This window comes from Oryza brachyantha, chromosome 11, assembly GCF_000231095.2.
Source record: "Oryza brachyantha chromosome 11, ObraRS2, whole genome shotgun sequence".
Taxonomy (NCBI): Eukaryota; Viridiplantae; Streptophyta; class Magnoliopsida; order Poales; family Poaceae; genus Oryza; species Oryza brachyantha.
The window spans coordinates 3,710,564-3,727,118 of record NC_023173.2 but is presented as its reverse complement, the minus strand read 5'-3'; the positions used below and the strand labels follow the sequence as shown (position 1 = coordinate 3,727,118).

Below are 16,555 nucleotides of genomic sequence, written 5' to 3'. Positions count from 1 at the left end.
CACACAGCTAGCTCGCTCGCTCCTCTTCCTCCTCAGCCTTCTTGCACCTTTTCTTCGAGCTATCTCTCTCTGAATTTGTAGCTTGTGTTTGGAGCTGAGATGGGTAGAGGTGGTGGGGGTGGTCCGGCGATGCTGCTGGTGGCGGTGGTGCTCGTCGCCGGCGTGGCGGTGTGCAGCGGGCAGCTCAAGGTGGGGTTCTACTCCAAGTCGTGCCCCACGGCGGAGTCCACCGTCGCCTCCGTCGTGCGGCAGTTCGCCGACGCCGACAGCACCATCCTCCCCGCGCTCGTCCGCCTCCAGTTCCACGACTGCTTCGTCAAGGTTCATATCAAATTTCTTCGCAAAGTTGACAAATTTTGCTGAAATGGTTTGGTGTTTGATGAAAAAATTTTGGCTTGATTGTTAGGGATGTGACGCGTCGGTGCTGATCAAGGGAGGAGGAGGAGGGAGCAGCAAGGCGGAGGTGGAGAACAACAAGCACCAGGGGCTGCGCGGCATGGACGTGGTGGAGAGCGCCAAGCAGCAGCTGGAGTCGGAGTGCCCCGGCGTCGTCTCCTGCGCCGACATCGTCGTCCTCGCCTCCCGCGACGCCCTCGCCTTCGTACGTATGCATGCTGCGGTTCATGGCCGGCCATGGCGCACGGCGCCGTCGGTCGATCGTACTAGCTGCTAATTCGTACATGCGTGCGTGCAGACGGGCGGGCCGTCGTTCGACGTGCCGACGGGGCGGAGGGACGGGAAGACATCGAACATCCGGGACGCCGACGTGCTCCCCGACGTGAAGGACTCCATCGAGGTGCTCCGCTCCAAGTTCGCCGCCAATGGCCTCGACGACAAGGACCTCGTCCTCCTCAGCTGTAAGAACAGGCAACCCTAGCTTGCTGCATTGCGTGCATTGCCTCCGCCGACGTCCATGTCCATGGCGACGAGCCGGCGAGGAGCGAGCGAGCTAGCTTATCTAACAACCCCCACGCGTGCACGCATGCAGCGGCGCACACGGTGGGGACGACGGCGTGCTTCTTCCTCCAGGACAGGCTGTACAACTTCCCGCTCGCCGGCGGCGGGAAGGGCGCGGACCCGGCCATCCCGGAGGGCTTCCTGTCGGAGCTCCAGTCCCGGTGCGCCCCCGGCGACTTCAACACGCGGCTTCCGCTCGACCGGGGCAGCGAGGGCGACTTCGACACCTCCATCCTCCGCAACATCCGCAACGGGTTCGCCGTCATCGCCTCCGACGCGGCGCTCTACAACGCCACGGCCACCGTCGGCGTCGTCGACGCCTACTCCAGCATGCTCAGCACCTTCTTCGGGCCCTACTTCCGGGAGGACTTCGCCGACGCCATGGTCAAGATGGGCAGCATCGGCGTCCTCACCGGCGCCGCCGGCGAGGTCAGGAAGGTCTGCTCCAAGTTCAACTGAAACGTACAGCCTTAGCTAGCTAGCTGGTACAATCATCCATCCATGGCGCGCGTTTAATTAATTTCTTCTTGAAATTAATTACCAATTTCTGTAGATCTTAAATTACTTCAAATTAAAACGAATTGATCCAGTTCATGTGCATCTTGCTGGGACAGAACAAAAAGGGAAATTTGCACAGAGGTCCAAATTAAATTGGATATGGATCTGTGCATTTTAACTTTTCTGTGGTCTCAGAAGATGAAATATATATAGACAAGGAGTTTATAAGTGACATTTGGTCTACATGTTTATATATATACATATATATGTACAAGTGAGAAATAGTCATTTTGTTCAAGGGTTTGGGTATTATATTGATTTGTTGCCGAGTGAAACTGTAAAGAAAGTGTTGAATTCATCAATTAATTCTAAGTGGTGCCAGAACAATATGTCCCCCTAGCTTAATTAGTTGTATTCTCTGGTTGGATTGCAAATTAAAAGCTACCATTTGCTTGTTGCATTGAGCTTTAAAGTGCACTTATATTGTTAGGCCCGGCCTAGCACAATATGAATATTTCTTCAGTTTTGACGCATTTAGGGAAATTGCCAAGTAGTGCATACTTTTCACAAAATGAAAAGTAAAGCTGTAACCTATTAGGTTAACTATTGTATTTTTCCAAGCAAGATTTGCATATTGTGTTTACTCTTATCTGTGCTAATATGAACTCAGGTAGATCCCTTGCTTTCATTAGTTGTTAAATATAATCTTCAAAGCATAAATGTATTATGTTCTGTTAATTCACAAATATTTCAGGACTGACTCTGGTTCCATGCCTCATTGTGAGTAGTTCAGTGTTAGCAGTTAGCTGAGCTCTGTTTTTATTGAGAACAAGAACAGAGTACCTTAGTAGTAGACTAGTAGCAGCAGCAGCTTATATTCTTGCAACTACAAAAGGAGGCTGCATTCAATTGGGCTTAGCTGTCCATGGACAAATTGCAAAACTACAATGCTGTGAGAAAGAAAAGATAGATAGCTTGTACATGTGATTCTGTCAACCTGTCCCATGCAAATCACAGGCTAGCTAGATCGATCTTGAATCCATTTTCTTTTTTTTTCCAGCTCTCCAGATCTGGTGCTTGAATTCTGGTGTTGCAATTTTGGTTTTTGTTCAAGATGCAATGCTCACTTTTCCTTGGTACAAAACTAAAAAAAAACAAAGTAGTAATTAATTTTGCGATGTTGTATACGTAGAGGACATGCATTATATGATTTGTCGAAGTAAATTTACGAGCATAACTATATAATATACCCACTATTGTTAGGTCAAGAAGAATAATGAAAATCTTAATATGATGGTCTCATAACCGAAATTTTCAGAGGTCCTAGCCAAATTTAATTGTGTTCAACTCTAATTGATGGATACTAATTGGTTGTAACTAGATATAATTAATGCGTCACTGTGAAATTAATGGATACTAATTCTGGTTATGACCAAGGTTTTAGTAAATGTCAAGACTATCGAAATAAAGAAAATGGTACTACCTGGTTTACTAAAAAAAAACAACCAAACAATTTGGCCGATGATCTTGGTCAATCTGGTTTTTTTTTCTCTCTCTCTCTTTGATGTAATATACCGCTTTTATGTTTCTCGAACTTACAAAATTGATCATTAGCTAGAATGAATTGGTGTTAAATTATAGAATGTCTTCCACTAAAAGTTGTACAAATGGCCATAAATAGGGAATTAACAATGAGCAAGACAAGAGTACATCTAGGCTCAACTACGCTAATAACTGTAGCTGCTTAGTCGGCTATTTATGAATTAAATTGTAATATACTTCTGTAATACACACCATGAGTGTTGGCTACTCAATGGATGGTAATAACAGCACTGATGTAAAATTGTCATCGCCAAGTACATTTGGTCCCCCAAAATGTTTTTTTTTAATCGTACGGTATTGCTGCTGTTGCTAAATTAATAAATTAGGTTTGTCATTTGTGAAGCCACTAGAGTTTATAGATGAATTGTGCAGTGCTGACAACACGGACAGATTGAAAGCCTTGTAGTAATTAAAGCACACAATCACATGAAGGGAACCGTACCTACCTTTTGGTGCTACCATTAATCCAAACAAGACGGGTGACCGTTTGTTTTTTTATAGAAAAGTTAAATAATATATTTATAAGATATAATATATAAATAAAATTTTTATATATGTGTTTGTTAGTCATTTAAAAACTAAGGATGGAAAATAAAGTCTAGTGAAAAAACCTTAAAATCAACTTTAAATTTAAGGTCGAAAATTTAAATTTTGGCTTATAACATAAGCAGAATCAGAAAAATGGAGTAAAAATTTGCAAAATTGGTAAATTGATTTAGCATGAATAGGCATTCACTGTTCTTTTCGGTTTATTCACCAGATTATTGAAACATGTTATTTATGTAATGTTTTAAATATACTTTCTCAAAAATATTTGTTATACGGTATTGCTTAAGCCTCTTGTTCAAAACTATTTGCTAATTTTATATCTTAAAATGTTTAATTTATCTCTATAATAAAGTAGATAATATGTAGCAATAATTCGTTCAATAGGGCCTAGTACACTGACTTGGACCATTTTGTTTGGGTATGGAGTTATTAGCTTTTCATGATCATAAGCTGTCTTTTTAGTTTCTTTTCGTAGTTTATAGATTATAAGTTTTTTGAGCTTCAAGTTTACAGAGGTTTAAAGACAAAAAGGAATCAAATCATGCTTTTGGTTTAGCACAAATGGTTATATCTTTAGTAGAAAAAACTAAACAGGAAGAGGAAAATATGTTTGAGCTTAGGCTTTATTTTCTACTTGCAAGGCAATAAGCCCAGATAATTGTGGGTCTGTTTAATTTGAAATGTGCAGTGTCATAATATAACCGTACAATGTTGTTCATTATAATATAATCATTTAAAAATAGTTTATGGTCAACGCCTGATGTCAGTTCAGAAAGGATGTTTTGAACATGTTTAAAGTTAAACTATCATATTTTTTTTAATAAATTGAGTTTGAATACACAATACCATAATATATAGATGAGCCTTAGAAAATACTTTCATATATTTAATATTTACTCTTTTATCTATTATAATATAAAATAAGAGCAATTTTACCATATTTAAGAATCTACCAGGAGGTACCAATGTTTTCTACGTAAAATTTGATATCTTTTGAGGATAGGAAAAATGCTCTAAAAGTAAAGTTAAAATACTTCCTCCTTTTTCACAAGGTAACACCTTTTAGATATACTAAATTTATTTATTGATTAATTTATATTATATGTATAAATTTATTAGTGACCATATGAATTAGTCAATATCAGAAAGTTTTATAGTGTGAAATGGGGATGGTATGTTTTAGAGACTTTAAACATCAATAATTATGGAGAAAGGCAGAAGAGCAAGTTCAATAGTATAGCCACTACTAGCTTCAATTCATCTACAGCGAATCAAAACATATATCACCATGTTTCACATGTCATATACATATTATGTATTAGAGTTCGTGCTGCAGCTGGCTACAAATTTCTGCTCCTTTTCTCTCTACTCTCTTGTCTTTTTAAAATATATTTATAGCCGGCTTATATCCTGCTATTGAAACCGCTCGAATTGTCAGTCTTGTGTCGTGACTTGTGAGCTCCACACCACCAAAAACATGGAGTAGAAGCACACCGGAGAAGGCGGCCGTTAATTAAGTAACTATAATTAAGTAGGTAGACACAGCGACTGGTTGCGATTGTGACACTGTCCGTGGTGCATTGCCGGTAATCTGTTGCCATGGCGCTGTCAGAGTCAGACAGAGACAGAGCTAGTAAGCTCATGACTCGGTTTGTATCGCTGTGATTGGAACAGATGATAGCTCACCTTCTGTGCTCCGTTTGTTTCTCGTGATATTTTGAGGTTTTTGGAATTATTTGATTTTGTGATCGTCATTTCAGGGTATATGCCAACGAATTAAATAATAAAATGTTGTACTTTCTTTAAAAAGGTTATCCTAAGAGAATTTTTGGATGAAATATATTATTTAGAAATTTAAAAAGCATTTTGGTAAAAAAAATCATAAATCCATAATCAGAACTGCGTGGCTTTAAAAGTAACAACGGTAGATGATGTTGTCACAAGAGAGGGCTTACAATTGAATTCAGAATTCAAGGGGAAATTCCCCAAAAAATATTATAAATAATCTGTTTAAACTTGTGTGGGATACCTATACCAGAGATATCCAGAGACTACACGAATACGTACGGTCAACGGGGTACCGAATAGAAAGGAGAATATATTTGTATGGTATCGGTTAGGAGTCTGGTACGTATCGGATTGCATGCCGAGTACTTCGGACTTGAACCGTGACCGAATTGGGATAGATCTTAGTCTTGTTAGATTAGGACTCTATTATATCCGTAACCCTTCCCCCACTATATAAGGGGTACGGGGTGCCCCCTTAAGGGTAACGGAGATTCATTTGCGCAATACAATCGTCAAACAGGAGTAAGGTATTATCTTGCACATCGAGAGCCTGAACCTGGGTAAATCGTATCCCTCTTCATCTTAACCATCGAATTTCGAGCTTGGTAGCCACCTATAAGTTTATTGCCGACATCAGTCGTCGATAACTTGGATAAATAAATCAAACTTTGACAAGTCCAACCCCAACATACTTTTAATAAACTCAGATCTTTTTAGGTATACCTCCATCGTTTCTATTATACTTATAAGCCAAATTTTAAAATTTTCAATCTTAAATTTAGAGTTAATTTTAGAGTTTTTTAATTGAAGTTTGTTTTCTAGCATTGGTTTATATGTCATTAAGAATATGTATATAATTTTTTTATTTATAAATTATTTTTTGTTTGTAAATATGTTGTTTAGTATTCTTTTTTTCCCATCATCTCTGAATAATCCGATTCAACCCTGTCAGATAGGCAAAGTGCACGCTATAGTTTCCGTAAAGAAAAAAATGGCTTCGAATATAAAATCCAACATAGAACCAACTTTAAACTCAATAAAATAATTTCTCAGAATAACTTAATAAAAAAAACTGTAAACCGCTGCGTGGGGGGCCGTTCCTCATCTCACAGGCCTCTTGTCACGGCCCATTAGTTCTGTCACAGTTTTCACTTTCGTGGGCCGGTGAACAGTGTGCTGCACTAAAGGACTGGGCCAGAATGACACGGTCAGCCCATAAATGGAGCAAACGAGGCCCAGTTGAATAGGGTGGGCTTCTTGTGTCTTTTGGGCTTTGGAAATGGGTTTTGGTTGAAACTGGGGCCCAACAAACTTAGGCCTCTAAATATAAACCTAGGCCTAAAAATGCGATACGTTTATATCCCGTTTAGGAGCTCTAGCTCCAATATTACGACACCATCCCCGCCTTCTGCGGTTGAAATGTACTGGCAGTGCTTTCCACTATATAGTTGTTTATATTATATGATATTTCAACAAATCCTATATACAGATAGAGCTGTCAATGGTTATCCATATTCCGAAACTTACGATATAAATCTAGACACATATAAACAAAACATATAAAGTGATTTATGAATAAATTTAAGCAAAGCTAGATATTATTATAATATAGAACGGAGAGAATACTATTTTTATGATATCTCAATTGGTTATTTATCTATATTCAAATGTTTGTCGCTCGCCGGAGCTCTCCAATGGAAGAACTCATTCATCATAGTGGTGTGTATGGGATGGTGGTACTCGATGGGTATAGACCCATTACCACCTTTAATCCTACCTATATCATTTATTCTAAAAAGGAACACTCCATGTTAGGCTTCATTCTTTTAATACATGTGAACCTTCAATATTTCAATGCAAATATGTAAAAATATAAGTCATGCTTAAATTAATTTAATAATAAGAACAATTCTCAATAAAATAAATAATATTTACATAATATTTTTAAGGAATAATTAACTTTTTGCCACTCTTAAAAATAATGTTAACATATTTGCCACTGGGTCCACGTGTCATAGACAGAGGTGACAAATATGTTAGGTGCCATTTCTAAGAGTGATAAAAAGTTAAAAGTTAAATGCCTCTATTTTTAAATAAGATGAATAGTCAGATTTCTAGATAAAAACAACTAAGGGGCTGTTTGTTTGGAGGGACTAATCCATAAGTCATTCCACTTTAGTCTCTTTTAGCCTCTAAAATATCAAACAGTAGGAATTAAAAGGACTAAAACTACCTAGGTCTATAAGTCCCTAGGAGAGGTATAAAAGGGACTAAAGGCCTATAGCACACTCACCTCACTACTCTAGGCCTATAACTATGTGTGTTGTGTACTATTGAATAAGTTATTTAATGAGGTTTTAGTCCTTTTTAGTCTCTCCAAACAAACAAGGTAAGACTAAAAGAGACTTATATTTTAATCCTATAACTAATTTTTAGTGGTAGGACTTATGGAAATAAATAGCACCTAAGTCGAATATTTAGGAGTGAATGGAGCATGTCTTCGTAAACGAGTACCACACCAGGGTTATTCATCAAACTACAACCCGTGCTGCACTTGAAGTCTCCCCTCAAATTAATCTAGCTTATCCGCTCGGATTAAAATTCATATGTTGGCATCCCGGTCGCCGCGTAAAACCCTCTAGAAATTCACCAATTTTGTTCCTTTCCCAAAAAGAATTTGAATTGTTTGACGATATTTGTCCGCGAATGAATTGACAGCCGGCGGCATGTACAGTCAGTAAATTAAATTAAACCCTGACGAAATTCACGGTTTATGCACCTACACTTGAAAACCGACCAAATGGAAGCATGGGAAACAACCACCTACGACTTGGATTATCGCCCAAGAACTTAGAAAAAAAAATCCCCAAGCTGATGCAACACAAGATCTATAATTCAACAACTCGATCGGCACAGCGATCGATCGATGGATAGACGACCGCAATTTGGCAAACATGACCAAAATCCCCATAAGTCATCTTATGAATCACGATCTATAGATTATTTTATTTAACATTAATTAATGCTAATGAGATAAATTAGTATCTTTGAATTTTTCAACATGTATCTTCATTTCGAATCAATACATGAAACAGGAGATATATGTTTGGAGTAGTTTAATTAACTTTCTGAAATCACAGTTCTCATAAAATTAAAGAAAATAAGTGAATAGTATATATATATGGCACATGCCATGCCACAATTTTTTGTAAGCATTTGAAGCAAGAGAGCAAGCTAAGCATGCCGTCCCTTCGAGTCGCCATGGACGGCGGCGGCGGCGGCGAGGGAATGACGGCCACCGCCAAAGGCACGTCCACGAAGACGACGTTGCTCAGCCTCCTCCGGGCCAAGTCGGAGCGGAGCGCCGAGGCGGAGGAGAAGGTGGAGTGGGTCCGGTCGCAGCTCGTCGGCCGCGGCGCCGAGTTCGACGCGCCGTTCGGCCGCCGCCCCCTCGTCTACGCCGACCACACCGCCTCCGGCCGCAGCCTCCGCTACGTCGAGGACTACGTCCTCAAGCACGTCCTCCCCTTCTACGGTCCGCGCCTCCATGTCCACCCACTTCTTGCCGTCGCTTCCTCGTCCATGCATGGATATATGCGAGCTCAGCTCGAGCTCGATCACGACGTGCATGGCGATGGCGTGACTGACATGATCTCGATCATCTATGGTGATCTCTGTAGGGAACACGCACACGGAGGACAGCTACGTCGGGAGCAAGACGACGAGGATGGCGAGGAGCGCGGCGAGCTACATCAAGCGGTGCATGGGCGCCAGCGCCGGCGACGCGCTGCTGTTCTGCGGGTCGGGCGCGACGGCGGCGGTGAAGCGGCTCCAGGAGGCGATGGGCGTGGCGGCGCCGCCGGGCCCGCTGCGGGAGCTCGCGGCGGCGCTGCTGCGCCCCGAGGAGCGGTGGGTGGTGTTCGTGGGGCCCTACGAGCACCACTCCAACCTGCTGTCGTGGCGGCGGAGCCTGGCCGACGTCGTCGAGGTCGGCGCCGGCGGCGACGGCCTCCTCGACCTCGCCGCGCTCCGCGCCGCGCTGCGCGACCCCGCGCACGCCGACCGCCCCATGCTGGGCTCCTTCTCCGCCTGCAGCAACGTCACCGGCGTCCTCACCGACACCCGCGCCGTCGCCCGCCTCCTCCACCAGCACGGCGCCTTCGCCTGCTTCGACTTCGCCGCCAGGTACACGTGTCATGCACGCAGAAAATAATCAACAAATCCAATTATTTATTTATTAATGAATTAACTATTGATTAGCTACCACAGTAAAAAACCCAATGAAATCCAGATAAATTTTGTCAAAATACTAACATTTAGTTCGAACTTTTTTGAAATTGACCGAGAGTGGCTTATGTTTTCGAGCCGGCCCAGGAAGCCTATGATTACCATGACATGATTTGATGAATGAAATGTATGGATCACATTTCTTATTTTTTTTATCATTCCAAAATATTTTTTTGATGAAGTATGAATACGATGGCACACAAGTATCAGAAGTCTATGAATTGGAAGCTAGGGTTTCCAAGTGGTGCAAGGAACTCTCATTTTCTTAGAAAATGACACTGTGCTATCCACCAGTTTGACAGTTGACACATTACATAATTAGTACGGACTGCTGATGAAATCCATATATGGTGTGTTTTCTTGGTCAAATGGATGAGTAATTTTTATCAGCATTTGTTCAAAACTTAACCTAACTACATAGGAGAGTTAGATAGCGCGTTTCCTGATTAGCTAGATTTCCTCTTCAGAAACAGGTAAATTTTCTTGATTTGTTCCACTGTTTTGACTTCCAATCTGACTTTTATTTTTTGCTTTCAATCCACCTGCCAGCTGCTGCATGCATGTTGCAGTGGATGACATCGCCATTTTGACCTGATAAGTGATTAATTATCATATGTACCAAATGGCACACCAAAGCAATACATTAACATGCAAGAATGACTTTAAGAATGTGTGTTACACACACACACATTAATTAAACTGTATGTAGAGATTTATTCAGTCATTTGTAGGTGTTTTCTTCTGATGATGACTGGAGCAATCTTGAACCAATTCCTTGCTCCAATTTTTTTTTTGGTTGTATATAATTTATTAGAAGGAAGGAATAGTCTAGTTAGGAGCTCATCTTGACAGTGAAGGGCATTGACCTTCCCTGTCATAACCCATCGGAACTTCTGAGCTAGCTTCTGAAGACTGAAATTATTATTAATTATTTTCATTTGCCGTTCAGGAACAATGCTTCATTATGATTTGCTTCGTCTCTCTTCTCTGCAGTACTGCTGTTCATACTGTCATACTGATATCATCACACAACCAGAAATTTTAATGCCAACATATAATTGAAACTCCTTTAAATTCAGTTAAAACAATTGAACATCAATATATTTTTTCTGAAAATATTCATGGATTAGTTTATCACCCATGATTGCATGCATGCATGCATGCGTGTCTGAAGCTGACGTGTCTGTCTGTCTGACTGACCAGTGGGCCCTACGTGGAGATCGACATGAGGTCGGGCGAGATGGACGGCTACGACGCGGTGTTCCTGAGCCCGCACAAGTTCGTCGGCGGGCCGGGCACGCCGGGGATCCTGCTGATGAGCCGCGCGCTCTACCGGCTGTCGTCGCAGCCGCCGACGACGTGCGGCGGCGGCACCGTCGCCTACGTGAACGGCTTCAGCGAGTCCGACACGGTGTACCACGGGGACGTCGAGGAGCGGGAGGACGCCGGGACGCCGCCCATCGTGGGCAAGGTCCGCGCCGCGCTCGCGTTCTGGGTCAAGGAGCGCGTCGGCCGCGGCGGCGCCGTCGCGCTCCGGGAGCGCGTCTACGCCGACGCCGCCATGAGGTGGCTGCTGGGCAACCCCAACGTGAAGGTGCTCGGCAACGTCACCGCCAGGCGCCTCCCCATCTTCTCCTTCCTCGTCTTCCCCGGCGGCGGCGGCGGCGGCGGCGACGGCACAACGCCGCCGCGGATCAGGAGGCGGCTGCCACTTCACGGGCGGTTCGTCGCGAAGCTCCTGAATGACCTGTTCGGGATCCAGGCGAGGGGCGGGTGCGCCTGCGCGGGGCCGTACGGCCACGCCCTCCTCGGCGTCGACGACGAGCTCTCGCTCCGCATCCGCGCTGCCATCGTCGGGGGCCACCACGGCGTGAAACCGGGGTGGACGAGGGTGAGCTTCGCCTACTACCTCTCCGCCGACGAGTTCCGCTACATCCTCGCCGCGATCGACTTCGTGGCGGCGCACGGCCACCGCTTCCTGCCGCTCTACGCCTTCGACTGGGCCACCGGCAACTGGTCCTTCCGCCGCGCCGCGCTCAAGCGTCAGCTCATGACGCATGAGCTGCTGCGCCGTGACCACCACCACCCCGCGGCCGGCAGCTCCAGCTCCGCCACCAGCAGCGACACTGACGACGGCGGCGGCGTTGCCCAGAATGCGGCGGCCGATAAGTTCGAGGGCTACTTGGAGAGCGCGAGGAGGATCGCGCGCTCGCTGCCGGAGCCGGACACGTATGACGATCGGCCGACGGCTGCCAGCGTGCCGGAGGGAGTGGACCTTGACATTGTTCTTTTTCGATTGTGACTTAACTAATCAATCTTATGTTGATTAACTGTGTCCTAATGAAAGTTAGAGGAACAACGGAACAACGTACTCTCTCCGTTCTAAAAGAACTATTTTTTTGCTAGGAATATAGATGAGTGTTTGTCTAAATTCGTGGGTAGAAATATGGCTTTTTTAGGAATGGATAAAGTATATAAATAGAAGGGTCCACCTATTAATTAAATGTTTGAAAGTTCTAATTCTATTCATCAAATCCAATCGGATGATAATATAAAAGCATGCACGTAAATCAAAAATCTCATACACATCCTTCCTCTAGCCTCCATACATTGCACGTGTGTTTGATAGAATAACAAAAAAAATTAAACGTTTGATCAATAGCAAACGTGTAAAAAAAATACAGTTTTGAATAACGATACAATGGCAAATATAAATAGCGTATTTTTCAGATTTTCTCCCATAACTTGCAAGAATGTGATGGGCATACGAGAGATCGATGTATAGTAGAAGAACTATTCGCAGTAGGCTGAGATGTAAGTTCCTTTTGACAAAAATACGATTAGTAATTTAAATAATGCCAGGCATTTTTTATGCAGAATAATAGATCATATCTAGATGGATGTTTTCATACGAAATCATCTACAGGTCAAAACAGTGTTTCTGCCTATCATCTTTGGCAAGCAAAAAAAAAGAACTAAATGCAAGCTCTTTTCTGGGTCCTATTTATTATAGTAGAATCCTAATTGCAGATGATTTAGCAGCTATAGAGGTCAGGGAAAGAATTTTGTAAACCATCTCCACCATTTTTTCCCCAGAGGTCAGCCGCACGCTACCATAATACTATCCAGTATCCACTGATTGAAAATCATAGTAATTTTAATTTAATGGAATATTGTACTGCCTCCATTTGCAACACCCCCGTCTTTTGCTTATGCTTATAAGCCAAAATTTAAATTTTTAATCTTAAATTTAAAGTTAATTTTAGAGACTTTTTACTAAAGTTTATTTTTCAACCTTGGCTTTTAGATCACTAAGAATACACATATAAAATTTTTATTCACAAATTATTTTTTGTTTGTAAATATATTATTTGGTTTTTTCATGAAAATAATCACCCCACAAATATTTGGCACCATGGCATTGCTTTGACCACTCATCTTTTTTTGAACACAAGTACAAATACTTAAAAAAATTCCACATTATAAAGGTAAAACATAACTACAAAACTTTTATTCATTCTAGGAAAGCTATTTTGAATTATTTACGGACAAAATTAGAGTACTGAAAATCAAAAATGACAAGTAAATGCAAACTGATGAAGTATCAATGCCTGGATCATTTGGTCCTTAGCCTGACCTTGGAGGGGGGCTACCATTTGGCCCTTACAATACGCTGGATTGAGCATGATATTGAAATTCGATTGCACAAAATTTTGACCCCAAAACGAAATGGAAAAATGAAGAAATTTCAGATAAAGATTGACCAAATGTTATCAACAATCGGGGGAAAAAAAAGGGTAAATGAGGGCCAAATGTTGTCTCGATCATCGAAATGGACCAAATTATCTGAATTTTGGGTCATTCAGTTTGAATCCCCTTGCGCAAGAGACGACTATGTTGAAGATTGGTACGGGCCATGTAAACGAGAAATAAAGCTAAATATATATGGAAAAAACACATCTAGGGTGAAAACCATTGAATCCACAAATATTAAAAAAATCTTTTTAAAAAAAATCAGGCACATGGCTTAGGTGAATTATACAACCATGCAAAGTTCCCAAAATAAACTCAACTTCATTTGTGAGATATAATTAAAACTGACAAACCATGGAGATATAAAATTGGCAAACCACGGAGAGATTGACAAACCATGCAAATTGTTTTGTATTTGTTGTTTATTAATTTCATATCTGACAAGCGAAGTTAAGTTTGTTTTTGCCATTTGCGTGATTCTCTGTTTACGTATTCCCTACACGTGTGATCGTTTGAGATTTTTCAAAATCTTTAAGTTTACAAGTTTTGATCTAAGATATGGCTCCCTCTGTATTTCCCCCAAAAGAGAGAAGAGTTAAACATAGGCGCATGAACAATGATTTAGGCGATTGTTATCTATACTCTATCCACTGTCATATCTAGACAACACACACAATAAGTCGTATGTTTATTATCCTCGTCATTTTGCTTTTCATAATCATAAACCAAACCGTGTATTAACGATTAAACATAATTTCTGGGTAAAAATTATATATAATATATTCTTAGCGATCTAAAAGTAAAGCTGAAAATCAACTACAATTAAAATCCAAATCAACTTTAATTTAAATTTAAAATTTAAAATTTGGTTTATAAGTATAACCGAAAAGATGAGAGGCCTAGCTATCTCAAATATATTCAAATAATTCATTAATGATTTGATTTCATATACAGTTGTGCAGCGGTATAGATGGCATTAGGCTGTCTATTAGACTGCCTTGTAATTAACATACGGCACATCATCAAAATTTCTATATGGCATTTTCTCCCATACGGCACACCATTTGTTCATGTATGAAGGGGTGACAATTTACATTATTAGGTGTCACATTTGGAAGGATCACAAGCGAAGAGTCCTTCAAAATGGAGTTAATGCAGATTACCTGTCTCATTCATGAGACCCTGCAGAAAAAGAAAACACTTGACCTCTTGGGAGCAGCAGCGCATGGCTATAGGCTATGACTCAATTTTGTCAGACCAGCTACAGTGAAAGCTCCGGCCTTGCTCCCAACTCGTGATATTTAACGATTTGCCACTCCTAGAGACATGTGGGTCCAGGATCCATATGTGATCTAGACTCACATATCATAGACACAGAGAGTGACAAATTGTTAAGATGAGTACCGTAGCATGTGGCAAAAAGTTAAATGCCCCTAACTCGGGATCATCTTTCGTTTTTTTCAAAAAAGTCAAACATCTTATTTATAAACGAAAAATAATCTATAAATAAAACTTTTATATATGTGTTATTGATGATCTAAAAACCAATGTTGAAAAATAAACTACGATAAAAAATCCAAAATCAATTTTAAATAGATGGTTGAAAATTTAAATTTTAACTTGTTAAGCATAAGCATAAGCGAAATTGTGTCCTCACCCCACAACAGGCAAAACTGAAGAGTATCTATCCCATTCCAGAGCGTGGTAGCTTGTTGTGTCGCTGTGGCTTGACACCTGTAACAAAAATATTTGTGATGTCTCACATGTACGATTTGGTACTCCCTCTTGATTGCAAAGGCACGCTCGTGCCATCCGGGTGTGTTAGAGGAAAACATGTTTTCATATGCAACCACCAATGTATTTTCAATGATGTCCATCGATTTTAGCATGGCTGATTGTGCTCAGGGACGAATTTAGGATCTGAGAAGTTTAGGGACTGGTTATCTTCTTCTTCATTCAGATCCAGCGTATAAGGGGCTAGAGCTTCCACGCTAGATCCGCCCCTGATTGTGCCCATCCTAGGACATCGGTTTTTCTCCACCGAGACATATGGGCATGTGTACTGTCTTTTTTTAAACAAAACATGAAACCGTTTTTAGCACATAGGTGTAGGTACACCCGTGTGTTTGCATGTCATCTAAATAGTCATAAAAAATATAAAAAATTTAACAAGATAGATTGATATGAGTTATATCACTCCAAAAACATGCAAGTTTAAATTCAATTTCTACAAACTGTAGCAAAACACAAACAAAACTGAAACTAGGTATACGTATATTAATTATTGTTTTATTATTTTTGCTACAACTTATAGAAGTTGAATTTGAACTTGCATGTTAGTGGAGTGATATAACTCATATTAAACTATCTTATCAATTTTTTTTTATATTTTTTGATGATATTTAGATATCATGCAAGTAACAGGTGTATATACACCCACGTGCTAAAAAACTGTTTTCGGTTGTCGGAAAAGAAATCACTGGTACGATGACCATACATTGCAAGAATGGGTTGTTTTAAGTTTTTTTTAATCCTGATTTTTTTCTCGGTCGGTAGTTTTTGCGTGGGCCAATTATTTTTTTGGGTCCTTTTCTTTTCTGTATGTAGGGGGGGGGGGGCGTGAATTTTTGAGTGCGATAGGGAGGAATGAGTGGACCAATGAAACTTCTCTTTCAAAAAGTAGAGATAAAATAGATTATAGGGTTAGCGAGTGATAAAATTGTACCATTAAGCATCTGAGATTAAGCATCTGAGGGAAAAATCTTGATATTTTCTACCCAAGGTCATAAACCCCTTCTTTCTTTCTGAAAAACAAAACACCAGTTCTCCACGTTATTGTTCCCAAGATTTCTGGACCGAAAGAGCAGCCATCCGGCATAGCATCTAAGGGCATGTACAAACATCTAAGGGCATGTACAAAGGACTCTTATTATTGTCTTTATCGTCGCATGCTTGCTGACATGACATGGAAGAAATACGACAAGAGAGAGAAAATGAGTTGTTTTGCATGGTGTCAGCAAAACATCGACTCTTGACGCATAAAACGAGCAGACAACCAGAAAATTTGCTTTGCACGTATACTGACTCTAATTAGAGACGCCGACCAGATAGAATGTGAACA

At 41.2% G+C, this 16,555-nt stretch overlaps 2 protein-coding genes across 2 annotated transcripts; both read left to right on the top strand.

Annotated features, from left to right (window-relative positions):
- On the top strand, positions 1–1,956 carry LOC102719243 (peroxidase 43). Its single transcript, XM_006662753.3, has 4 exons — positions 1–321; positions 407–601; positions 695–857; positions 989–1,956. The coding sequence occupies exons 1-4, from the start codon at positions 100–102 to the stop codon at positions 1,414–1,416; spliced, it is 1,008 nt and encodes a 335-aa protein (XP_006662816.1). The 5' UTR covers positions 1–99; the 3' UTR covers positions 1,417–1,956.
- A 6,678-nt stretch (positions 1,957–8,634) lies between these two features.
- On the top strand, positions 8,635–11,983 carry LOC102711386 (probable cysteine desulfurase). The gene is made up of 3 exons (XM_040529183.1): positions 8,635–8,929; positions 9,075–9,579; positions 10,885–11,983. The coding sequence occupies exons 1-3, from the start codon at positions 8,635–8,637 to the stop codon at positions 11,981–11,983; spliced, it is 1,899 nt and encodes a 632-aa protein (XP_040385117.1).
- Positions 11,984–16,555: the final 4,572 nt, after the last annotated feature.